Below are 13,569 nucleotides of genomic sequence, written 5' to 3' on the forward strand. Positions count from 1 at the left end.
TTGTTCAGGCTTTACAATGTTGGAATAAGTACCTATTTTTTTAACATTAATTTTTTGTAAGTCCTATGTTTCATTGATTATTAATGATTAGAGTATAATTTTTTTAAAACAAAACAATTTTTGAGTTTTTCTTTTCTCTTGTGTTTAATATTTTTTATTATATTATGCCCTATTTTCTGGGACATGATTAGTCTTGACCACGGTTGATAGATATGACATCTCACTATGCAACCTTTCACTATTTATTAAAATTTAAATGACTTATTCAGCCAATTTTGGCTTTAGAGCCATGGTCAATAGGTAGAAATAATATAAAAAATTCAGTCTATCCAAATTTGGTATTGAAAATACTGGTTGGCATTTTAAAATGCCAGTTGTAGAGCTCATGCTCGTACCGAGAGATACAAATTTGAAATATGTCTGAAAATATGTACTTATATTTTCTATACCACAAGCTTGTAAAGAAAAAAAATCAATGTATTCCAATACAATCCGGCCAAGAAATTCAGTGTTCCTTAAATTATTGGTGAATATGTAAATATTTAGGTATTTTGGTATGTATAAATATTATTGTTTCAATGATCTGAATAAATATTTATTTATTTTTGTTTGTGTATTATTCTATGTATGTATGTATGTATGAATTCTCCACAATTTATTTAGATTTACACATTTCATTTCATATTGACCATCAGCAGGGATCAGACTTTAAGCACTCAAAATATCTTAAATTTAACATTATAAATATGTAGTATAATAATTACTTTTTAGGAGTATTCAAAATTATCCAAGAAACAATTATTGGTAACTAAGTTTACTTTTTTGTCTTATGTAACTTATCTTATTTAGGAAAAATATAAAAGAAATCTGACTTTATATGTAAATTATCAAAATTAGCAGTTAATTGGGAAAATTGAACTAAAATTCTAAATTTTTTTAAATATATTTTTTAAATTCTGAGAGGAGCAATGAATGCATTGATCTTATAATGATGTTGTTTTATTTTTTGTCTGGATTTTTAACTTTGAGTGTGATTTATGGTAGCAAATGGGATATAGTTAGTTAATATAATATATACTATAATTTTTACTTGTCTAATGTTCTGAAAAGTGTATTTAAATATTGTTATTAAATTTTATATTGACCTTTTTATAGCAAATAACTAATCATGCACTTTATTCAGCCATAATTAAAAGTATATTATGTATCTAAATACCTTTTTAGAAACTTGAAAAATGGCAACACATCTGATTTTAATATTTTTCAGTTAGACTTGAAATAGGCTGTGAAAATTTTCACTTCCAAATAGTAAAACATTTTATAACAAAAATAAAACTAGAATAAAAATTATAATTTTGTTATTTATTATTTTTTATAATATAAATTGGCAATTCAGAAGGAGAAAGCTAAGCTCAATTGGGTCACTTTTTAAGAGAACTTTTGAGGACTTTAACCTTAATTTTTGAGCTAGTTGTGCCATTGCATTTTCATCAGCAACATTAAAATCAATTTAGATGTTATTAAGGGTAATATTTTTGAGTCCTAATCATAACTTTGAATGATTTATGTATCAAACTCAATTAAATAAATTAAATAAATCGCAGCACATTGTAATTTTTGATAGAATTTTAAGGTGTGTCACACAGGATTGAGGATACAATGAAATGCCACCAACGACTGGATAGATACATAAAGTTTTTATGTACCTACTGTTGTCCTTGAATAAACGTATTAAAAACTACAAATTAGTAAACTCAATAAATAACAATTAGGTATTTATTTTACAGAACTTTGAAGCGACCTTTATAACCACCATAACCACAGCGATGGACGTTAACTGCAGTGTTGTTTTGAACGTAAATATTTCTTCTAATGAGTTGATATTTGACAATGTTTCGCCGCTCTGGCAGCATATGTAATTGTATGGCATCAGCCCTGTAAAAAAAACCTGATGTTATATTTGGATTACATATTAATATAATATTATTATTAGGAAAACCCATTAAGTTTTCACGAGACACACCAAAAAATGTTGTGTACATAAAAGTCCAGAGGGGAATGCTGAATACAGGTGCAAGCAGATTCAACAGCCAATTCGGAGTAATCGGAATGATGCGCAAGACTAGGAGCAGGTACCAAAGTTGGTGTTCATTGTTTTTCACCTAAAAACAATTGCATAATTAAAAATGGTATTGTTATCATCCCGATAGGAATCAAATTATGTTTAAAACATGTGGGGTTTTGCTTACTAAATTTCCCACGGTAGTTTTTGATGAGGTCAATGTGCCAGGGAAATAATTCATTAGAAAAGTCTCAACGCCACACACTCTAGACAGGAGGTAACATGCAGAGACACCTATACTTGATAGTGTGCACACCAGCAGGAGTCCAAAACCAGAGCCAAACAACGAACCCGCAATCAAGTTCTGAAAAGTGATGAATGATAAGTGGTCCAAAACTTGACAGAGTTTAATTTTAACACTAATTTTAAAGAATAGTGGCAGTAAAATTCTCTATGAAATAAACATAGTACAATATATGTACAAATGTACATAAAAGTACATTTTTCATGTCGGAAATTTGAATAATTTTTGTACTTTTTGGTATTCTACTTTATACTCAAATTAAGTTTATATTATTTTAGGAATGAAGACTAAAGTCATAGATACTTAATTTTGAATTGCTTAACATTATTATTTTAAATATGTTGAAGCTCCTTACTCACTTATTTATTAGTTATAACTTACATTCAAGTTTTTATTTAATTTTAGTTATTTTCTACTCATGTATATTATTCTATACAACTTCTTGGCTTCAATGTGAACAAAAAAATGTTTGCAGCATAAATTGTATCAATATTTTTATAGTTTGCTATATTGCTAGTAAAATGAACTATGCGAAAACCAAGATCAAATACATTTACTATACTACTATGGTATTCAGATTTGTTCATACATTTCATACAACATAGATATCAATCATGGCTGCAAAACCTAGTCTACGATTATAAAAATGTGGCACAAAGTAATAATAGAAAATAGCAAGGACATTGTTAAAGGAATAATAATGTAAACGTTTCATAGTTCATCAGATATTTTGCCACCCACTTCTGCATATTTTTTTATAGTTGTATAACTTAAACAGTATATTTTAAGGAATTGTTTTGGAAAATTAAAATAATGATTTTGTCCTGTTAAAATTTAATTTCAGATCACTGTGGGTTGAGTACTCTGGAGACAGAGAAATCGATATTGCATCAACAACCACTATCATTGTACACTTACCAGTATGACAGAGCCTGGTATGCAAAATGCCTGTTTAATAATGTACACAGTACTGAAAAGTGTAAGCACATATAGGTAGTTATTGTCATAATGCTTCCTAAGACACGAGTTGAGTTCCATTAGTTCAGCCATGCTCTTGGGAATCACCATTTTGATGCGGCACTAGATGGACAAAAATCATGGCAACATATATTAATATAAATATAATATACAGTAGTCACATGGGGCCAAAATCATTCAGATCCGTTTACAAAAAAGTTCCTAGTTTAGGTTGATGAGTGGGTCAGGGTCACTATGGGTATTGGTTTATTATATTATACACAATTCACAGAAGTTAAATGTTAGGTTAGTTAAATGTTGACTTAAGGTGTCACCATTTGAAATAAAGCCGTACATAATATTCATCATTATTTATATTTAATCATATTATACAAGTTTGTACTTCTGTAAGATATGATTATAAATAGGGGCCAATTTAGCCATACACGTGCAGAGCACATTTATAGGAAAAATATTCTAAAAGACCAGTTATTTTAATTCACTTGAAGCTACAGAGTTGGTAGGTACCTATATTATTATGAGTAAATAATGGCAATCTTACTTGATTATCGGTGGGTGGAGCATTTTGGACGAGAAAGTGCAACCCAAGAATGGAAGCGGCAAACAGCGGGACCACCAGTAACACCCGTGGGAAAGCCATCTGTGGAAAAAAACATAATATAATAATCAAACAGTGTAATATAGTGTTAACATTAGACAAATGAGCCGTTATGCAGGATACATGTTGGACGATCATATATTATATAATGAAACAAAACCTTGTTTGGCGCCGGTCAGTAGACCTTTTATGATCTAGAAAATCATTTATGGCACCTACTCTAGGGCCGAAAATGTTTGGAGGGCAGAACATTTTTATACTCAGCAAGTTGCATTCAATATTTATTTTGTTCTTAAACAGAAAAGTGCTTAATTAAAAATAATTGCAAAATATGGTATAGAAAAATGTCATTATGTAAGGAAACTTTGCTGTACAAGTGATTTTTTTAGGATAAGGGCGGCAAATTGTTAAATCCTCCCCTGCTTTCAACATTAGACACCTACCCGTTTACTGTGATCGTCCGACAAATCAGATATCGGACTGATCACTGGTATGCGTTAATTAATCGTTACTCGTTTTTTATTTGTTTCGATTTGATTTCAACTTTCGAGCAACAAACAAAATATACTTTATTCTCGAAATTGATTTAATTTTAAACGGAGGGGCGAATCGATGGCCGACCACGTCGAGTTGTGAACGATTCAGGATTTCCGTCTTATCAATTTCCTTATCGCTATCGCTCAGATTAAAGATCGTGTTATATTCGTGATATCGAAGTCCGATACGAAACGGTACGTCACGCTAGGAATACGTTAGAATACCGTATGCTGTACAACGCACGTGTATAACTTCGAAATTGATCCAATACCTATATGCGTGTCGATTTAGTATTTTATTTTTTTTACAGGACAACATGATGTATCGACACTCCAATTGGCAATTTCTTCCTAGAAAATCTTGATATCACCTCCATAGAAAATAGATCACCAATGTATAGATGGAATTATGAACATCTGAGCTGAATTTCACTTGCATTTTGATCTTCATGCAATTTTCATCTTACATAAATTGAGATGCAGGTGTCTCGTGTATGATTAAAAAATGGTCTAATTTTAAGAGCAATATAATATACAGGATGATTTACCGAGCATGTTCACCCCCATTTTTTCTTTAATAATGAATTTATTCGAATTCTGATATTTTGAATTTTTAGGTATACTCAAAGACCATATTTTCAAATTCATGGGTATATGGAGTCCTGTGGTGATACAAACTTCTATTTTTAAAATGAGAACCCCACTCTTTTACTGTAAATTAAATATTGTGTAATTATTTTTGAAAATTTTGTTGTATCAAATTAAAATTTTGAATAAGTAGTTTCTTAGTCATAAAAATGTTTGTACTAAGGATAATAGTCCTTAAAATTGATTTTAATTAAAGTATAAAATATACATAAAATTGGATCTATAGTATTTATTATACTTGGGCCATTTTTATAAATTATTAGTATCGATAGATTAATATTAATGATTACAATTTTCAAATCACCATAGCCCCCTTATCTTATAAACCTATTTCTATAGACCTTTTATCCTTAGAACACAAAAGTTAGGATTTTAATACATAAACAATTTGAGTATAATTATCTACGGTAGGTATAATTTATAGTTGAATAGAGGAGTCCTCATTTGAAAAACAGAATTTGTATCTTCACAGGACACTCCTTGAATCCTAGAAAAAATCTCAAGGGTTTGAAATATGGTCTCAAAGTATATTTAAAAATTAAAAAATCAGATTTTGAATAACTGCATTATTAAAGAAAAAAAGAAGGTGAGCATGCCTGGTGAATCACTCTGTATAATATATAATTAATTTACAATGTGAAACACAACTGCTAACCCGTAATCAAAAAATCGAAAAGTGTTAAATAAATACAAATAGATACCTACCGGATACCCAAGATTAAAAAGATTTTCTTAGAAATCATGGATAATTTTAAAAGTGGTCGTTTAGCTTTTAAAATTACTATTAGAGTTTCAGCATCTATATATTTGAACCAAAAAAACATGGTAGAAATGTAGAATATGATGCACCTATGTCTTAAAAATATAAATCAATAATTCTCAAGTGAATAGACAAGTATTTACAATCAATTGGTATAAGTTATGTTCATAAATCCTTGTTTGTAAATGATTGAACAAAAAATAACAAAGTAGTATAAGTTTCATGGCTCGACCACAAACCATAACCATAACAAACACTAAAATACTATAGGCATAAATATAGTTCAACAACTGCAGGGGGCTAGAAATATAACTTAACAAGTATTAAACTTATGAAATTAAGTTAGGATATATTTGGGTGGCTTCAAGAGTTTTTTTCGAGTGTGGGGGGAAATTTAGCATATGTTAAATACTATACTATACTGTTTATATTATTTGTTGTAATCATGAGTGTATTTAAAAAAAATACTTCAGTATTATATACTTACGTAGAACCTAACCCAGAAGGTGAACGAGCAAGCTAATTTTAAGCCATAGATGTCAACTCTAAATTGCATTATTATAACTTATAACATAAATATCTGCACCGTAAATTGTACTCACAGAAACATATTTACAATTCCCGCATTATAAGCGTGCACCACCACTGATGAAGTTGCATCACGCTTAATATTATGTTCTTTAGCCACTGCACCTAAATTGTAGGTAGGTAGCATTGAGATTTTTGAAAATAACCACAACAGACTAAATTGCTGAGTATTCATATTATTATATTATACTGTACAACTGTCAAAGCAGCGCAAGTAAGTCTTTTTTCAATTAGTTAAAGTTAAGTTACTTCAATACAAAAACTAACTAAGTAAAAGTGTAAGTTAGTTTCTGAATTTATAACTTAATTAGTAAGAAGCTAGTTTAGTGAAAACAGTAACCTAAATTAGAAGTTTTTTATATTTTAAAATATAAATTTAAAACTTGTTTGTTCAAAATATTTTAAGTATTACATAAGTTAATTACTCGGTGCCTCAGTATTTGACTTAAATTATTGCTCACCTAACTGAAAATTTGATAAAATGTCTCAACTTTTAATTTAAGTAGATACGAAGCTCACAGGTAGGTACCCACAAAAATTAATGCAATCTACAGTATTACTTAAAGTAAAATTAATATAATAGCAATATGAATTTTAAATATATCATAAAATAATAAATATACTTAGTAATAAAGGCTGACAGACATTTTTTCAAGACCATCTTCATGCAGAATTGTTTTTTTTTATGCAATGATCTATCATTAAATTCAAATTTAAAAATACACCACAATAATTTACTCAATGGTGAGGTACACTCGGCACCTATTATACAGCAGAGAGATTACCTACTTTCCCCTTTTTTAAAATTTGTTTTGTTTATTCAATTTATGTAGTATGTGGTTTTTTGTAATAATCGTTTAAGATTTTGGTAATACATTATAATATTGCAGATTTAATGTATTTCAATAAATAACAGATTTTGAACACAAACAAAATTAATATAGATTGTTTAAGTGATAATAGTTTATTTCCATAACAAAAGTAAAAAATGCAAAACTAATGTAAAACACAGCATTTAAAAGGAACAAATAAGTACTAATATAATATGCCTAACTGTAACAAATCATAAATAAATTAAGTAACATAAACAACAAGAATACTATGTATTTAAACAGAAATCATAAATAGGGTTGTAATTAATAATTTAGTTTTGACTTCTTAATTATAATGTTTTTACTTATTTATATATACTTATAAATATTTTATGATTTAACTACAATACATTAAGTATAGGACTAGAGACAGAAAAAAAGGTAACTTACAGCTTTAGCTAATTTAACATAATATAAGTATTATAGACACTTATATACTAAACTATAACTCATACTAAGTCAAATATTTTAAGTTATAATAATTAATAATGATTGATTTGAAAACAATTTTTTTTTAATAAATCAATAATAAGTCACTTACAGCTTACAGGTTACGGTTTATGTGTAGACATTATAAAAAAAAATATACACTTTGAGATTTTTAACTTGAGCTGCAGGCAACAGTTTAAAGATCATTGGTAAATAGAAACTTTATAGTTATAAGTATCTATGCTGAAATGCTAAGTTAGGGTAAAAATATGGTAGGCAAAACAATGAAAGCACACTTACGTTAGCATTTTAAAGTGGTGGTGAAGATAATCCAAATGTCATGAAATTGCAGAAGAAAAATATAGTAGTTTTATTATAACCCAAACGATGATTTAAGAATTTTTTCTGCTTCAATTTTGGCCTAAAAAGTATATTTTCAAATAATTAAAAATCATACATAATAATAACTAGATTTATATTAAAAAAAATATTAAGAGGACATGATACCTGCATGTGTTGTCTCTGTCTTACAAGTGCGTAACAAAACAAATTTTACGCTCAGCAGAACGCGTGTAGCTCCGTTAGTTTAAAAATTAATGCGAATTAACCTCTTATAAAATCTAAAGGTAAAATTATTATCTATGCAACCTCAGGTTTTTTATTATATTTTAATTTTAACGCGAGTTATGAGTATTTTAAAATTGTAAATTTTTTATACATCTTAAAATACTTATAACTGGCGTTAAAATAAAAATATAATAAAAAGCCTACGAGGTTGCCTAGATAATAATCTTACCTTTAAATTTTATAAGAGGTCAGTTCACTTTAATTAACTTTAATTAACGGAGCTACACGTGTTCTGCTAAGTGTATAATTTGCTATGTTACGCACTTGTAAGATAGAGACAACACATGCGGGTATCACGTCCTCTTAAAAGCTAAAATTAATTTTGTCCCTATTACTCCTATGGCTTTTTCTTTAACAAATTATTTTGCAATTTTATTCCATAACTAGAATATAAATATTACTTTAGAAAATAGAATTCATTAAGTGAACAAACATTGCGAATTCTAATTAGATAAACAGCAATGATGAACAATGATAAAATGTTTCTGAAAAGTATTGATGAATTATCAATTAATAATTGTTCCATTGAGTTTAGACAAAAGTTAATAAATAATAATGAAGTAAAAATACAGAGGAACATAAGCTTATTGAAAATACATAGAGGGTAACAAGGTGATTTCGAAAACTTATAAACATTATTGGAGTAAACCCAGTTAAGAAAAATAGTTCACTTATAATTACAATTTAATTGTAAACTTTGTTTTGAATGTATAAAATTAATGAGGCAATAAAATGAAAAACAATTTAAAATTCAATCAATTGACGTTAAAAAAATTCAGATGGTTACATAAAGACATCAATATAAAAGGATAAGTTATCATTTGCAAAATAGTATGTTTAGTAGGACCTCCGTGACCAAAAAATATTTAAATACAGTAGAGAACTAACTCTGAAAAGGTGTGGACTAAAAATTGAAGCTGTTAAAGTTACTCTACCTGATGGTCCTCAACAGTTTTAACAGGATATTGAGTGACTAGTTTCAGATAATACTCGGCACTAAACTTGTTGTCCATCTTCAAAAATGTTTTGCCCAACATAAGAAGATTTTTGCTGTAAAATAAATATAATAAATAATATAAATAATAGTTAATAAGTTAAGATTAACACATCAAGTAGATTGTACCAGTAAAACTTAGGTTGAATTGATTCAGCTTCTCTAAAATATTCTAATGCTTCTTCGTATGTCGACTCAGGAATTTCAGTGCCAAATATAATTGATCCAAGTTTTCTACGAAACCAAGAGGTATCAGCAAGATTGTAACACCTAAAGATTGTATAAATATATTTATATATTATTCAATGTGTAAAATAAAAAATAATATCCAATCAATAAAAAAGAATTATGAATTCTATTTTAACTGATAAAAGGGTTGAAGTTAGTTTAAATTAAGCTTCTTACATTATTTCATTACTCATATTTTAGTTTTTAAAATTGGAATTACATATTACTAACTAGTCCTTTCTACCTCTACCATACATTTAAATTTGTACAAGTATAAAAATAGCCTTACCAATAACCAATCATGTATCGTATAAATGGATCTTTTGGGTTTAGTTCCAATGCCATCTACAAAAAAAATAATAGGTAATAAATCAAGTGATACAATAATTGTTAAAAGGATGATATACCCGTGTAACCCCCTAACCTTTGTGTTGATCCTACCTTGCAAACATAGAACATGGTAAATCTGTGTTCAGTGGAATTGATTTTGTGATGTTGCATTCATAATTTAATATTAAGAGTGAATTGAAATATAATGAAACTTTAAGGTAAGAACGTTATCTATTATCTGCTTTATTACAATATTTCAATTTTTAAGTAGGTTATGAGTATATAAAATATTTTATTTTTTTATTTTTATTTTTATTTGTAAACTAGAAAATTATACAATCTATACAAATAAGTCCAATAGGCAATAATGTATGGTTTCTTATAAATTATGTGTGATGGCTTGATTTCTTGGGGGAAGAAACCATCCAGTGAAGGTACTTCGGCATGAGTTTACATTATATGGGTGTTAAATATTCATATTATGTTTACATTATAAGATCACGAGGACATTGCCGTTTGAGTCTTCTAGGAGGATTATCTGGAATGGAGATAGATAGAAGCTTTTTCATATGGGGATTGGTGTGATTTTGGAGGCGATTCCTAAATTTTTTGTAGTAAAGCTTGGCTGTTTCAGTGACTTTAGGAACGTGAAGATCTGTGTGCAGAGTGTGGTTAGAAATATAAGGTGGAGCATTGGTTATGAGACGGAGGATTTTTGATTGGAACACTTGTATTTTTCGTGTGTTTGATATTTTTGCCGTGCCCCAGACTTGAATGCCATAGAGCCAGATAGGTTTAAGTAGAAGATTATAAATGTGAATTTTGGTTTTGAGAGATAGTATATAAAATATAAAAATATAAAATACTCATATATAACTTGCTTCAAAATTAAAATATTGTAAAAGAACAATGAGAGATAACAGACAATGCTCTTACATTCAAGTTTGGTTTAAGGTCAATTTAGTCTTAATATTAAAGCTAACAATATAAAATCGGTTTTACAGAATTAAAGCACATTTGCTATGTTTTACATTTCTAAGACACTGACAAAACATTCAGGTATAGCATCCTTTTAATGTTAATAAAGTAAATGTCTGGCTTCACATACTTGTAAATGAAATTTTACAGTTTCCAATTTAAGCAATTGTTCTTTTATTCCTAAATTGATATTACTGTATGCATCAATTAAGACAGCAGCCCATTTGTGAACTTCAGATATATTCGAATCAATGCTTAATGCTTTAATAATAGATTCATGTGCTGATGATATCAAAGATTTCTTTTTCTCCTTGCTAATGTTCTCATCTAAACTCATATTGTATTCAGCTTTGCTCAAACGCCATAGTACTTGTACGTCATTTTTGTCCTAGAATAAATAATGTAAACAATTATGACTATTGGGTTAACAAACATAAAAATATGTTAAGTTTTAATTTTTAGTAGTCACAAATTGATAACTGAATGTTAACGATCAAAGTTATAAAAGTTATTAACTATTTAAATGCGGCTTACTAATAAATAAATACCCTAAAAAATTATTTTAAAAATAATTGATTTTAAGAGGACGCTACACCCGCATGTGTTGTCTCCGTCATCCAACGTACAACATATCAAAAACTGTTTTGTGTGAAATAGAACCACTCAAGCTGTAGTCCAAGCTAAGCAACCAAATTTTCACACTATAAACCAGAGAATATTTACTGAGCAACATCGTTTTTATTTTTTCGATATCACAAATACAAGAAAAGTTATTCAAGTTTGAAATAATTAATTTATGAGCAATAAGAACTTTTCTTGTATTTGTGATATCAAAAAATAAAAACGATGTCGCACAGTGAATGTTCTCTTGTTTACAGTGTGAAAATTTGGGTGATTAGCTAGGACTACAGCTTAAGTGGTTCTATTTTGCTTAAAATAGTTTTTGATATGTTGTACGTTTGTAAGACGAAGACAACACGTCATGCGGGTGTAGCATCCTCTTAAGTTAAGAATAAGGGAAAAATTAGTTGATTCAAACTTTGAATGATGCAAACAATTAATTCAATAAGTAATAACACCTGTAAAATAGATACATGGATAGGACAGCATGATGAAGGTATTTATTAGAAGTAACAAGTGCTTCAAAAACTTAAAAATTTTTAAATTTCAATTTTTACCACTTCTTGAAAGTATTAACCTATTGACTACTATAAATAAAATAAAAAAGAATACAACTGCATGAGAATATTTTAGGTAATCTTCATTTGCACTTACATACATAATAATATATTGTTTAGAGTTATTTTTGAGCTCTACTAATTACATAGCAATAAAAACAATAATATCAAATGTAATCACCTTGTACTCTCCAAGTAAACGTACAACGTCCTCATACTTATTCGCCAGAAAAAGCTGATCAGCTTCAATAAGTTTTTGTTGCAAGATTAGTTTGTCATCGTCGACGTCCAAATCGCGTTCGTTGGCTTGTGTTAAGCTTGTCTTTTTGTTGCCAAAGAAGGGAAGGGCTAGGCTCAACGTCACCGGAAGTCGGATCTGCGAAGACAATGAAATTTTACAAGTCAGGCACATCTTAATTCTTAGGCCACAAATCGACTTCTGCCTAATCCCTCACAGTCAACTAGTTTAACTCACATTTTTATGTAACTAGAATACCACTGTTTATGATGAGCATATTACGACATATACCTAATGTGTGTAAGGAGCATTTACTAACTCTACGTCACAAAGCTACAAATTGGTATGAGTAAAAGAAAAACAACAAACATAATTTTATCCATAAATAATTATTGTCATCGACACAAAGCTAGGAAAATCATTTTAAATAGATTTTGTCAGTCAGTACCATAGCTAAGATTCTTTTTTGGGGGGGACCATATTTAATTGTTAGGGTACTACGGGGTATAGTAAGTTTGATATTTCGGTGGGGGGCTTAAGCCCTAAAGCCCCCTTACCTATAGCACTGTAATCAGTCAATCAAATAATAAACTTGGGTTGATTAATTTATTATTCATCAAAAAAATATTGATTTTCTACCAGAAATGTTTGGTAAAACACAATCTGTTAAGTTTATAAATTGTTGAAGTTTGATCCCGGGACAATTTTCCGCTCCAAAACACTTTATCGGGACAAAGGGACACCAAAAACAAAATCGGAACGGTCCAGGCCAAGCTACGACGTATGACAATAGCAACCCAAGCTGTGAACCTCACATTTGGAGATGACTTGATGGCACGATGGACCTGCCGGTATCCAACAGTCCTTGCGAACGATTCGTAAACGAACCAACTGATCTGTTTCACCCGGTTCCGGAACATTTCTGAAGCGTAAACGAAATAGTCCGAGTCGCTGCGAGCTCGCGAGGCTGCGAATGTGTGGTTTAATATCCTTGGCCACCGACCGGAAGTATCGCAGATTTAACTAGTAAGTATATCGTATACAATACAAGCAGTAAGTACTAAACATAATAAAATAAATAGTAATCAATAATATTATTGTAGTTTCGACTTTTTGCCAATTAATTGAACTTCGATAGTTCGATGTTGCATTAAATTATTATCACGTTACGGCGAAAGACGACACTTGATAACAGTTTGTTTACGAAATTTCAATGGTCAA

The 13,569-nt window shown here is 29.3% G+C and overlaps 2 protein-coding genes across 2 annotated transcripts; both read right to left on the bottom strand.

Annotated features, from left to right (window-relative positions):
* Positions 1–1,745: 1,745 nt before the first annotated feature.
* LOC111038431 (transmembrane protein 41A-like) lies at positions 1,746–4,597 on the bottom strand. Its single transcript, XM_022321526.1, has 6 exons — positions 4,386–4,597; positions 3,886–3,984; positions 3,285–3,446; positions 2,250–2,426; positions 2,024–2,162; positions 1,746–1,935 (listed from the first exon to the last, which is right to left on the bottom strand). The coding sequence occupies exons 2-6, from the start codon at positions 3,982–3,984 to the stop codon at positions 1,769–1,771; spliced, it is 744 nt and encodes a 247-aa protein (XP_022177218.1). The 5' UTR covers positions 4,386–4,597; the 3' UTR covers positions 1,746–1,768.
* Positions 4,598–8,095: 3,498 nt separating this feature from the next.
* On the bottom strand, positions 8,096–13,519 carry LOC111038439 (regulator of microtubule dynamics protein 1-like). The gene is made up of 7 exons (XM_022321541.1): positions 13,164–13,519; positions 12,292–12,486; positions 11,063–11,320; positions 9,914–9,969; positions 9,526–9,666; positions 9,338–9,452; positions 8,096–8,196 (listed from the first exon to the last, which is right to left on the bottom strand). Exons 1-7 carry the CDS (start codon positions 13,266–13,268, stop codon positions 8,149–8,151), a joined length of 918 nt encoding a protein of 305 aa, XP_022177233.1. The 5' UTR covers positions 13,269–13,519; the 3' UTR covers positions 8,096–8,148.
* Positions 13,520–13,569: the final 50 nt, after the last annotated feature.

The sequence above is a fragment of the Myzus persicae genome, unplaced genomic scaffold, assembly GCF_001856785.1.
Source record: "Myzus persicae strain clone G006 unplaced genomic scaffold, MPER_G0061.0, whole genome shotgun sequence".
NCBI lineage: Eukaryota > Metazoa > Arthropoda > Insecta > Hemiptera > Aphididae > Myzus > Myzus persicae.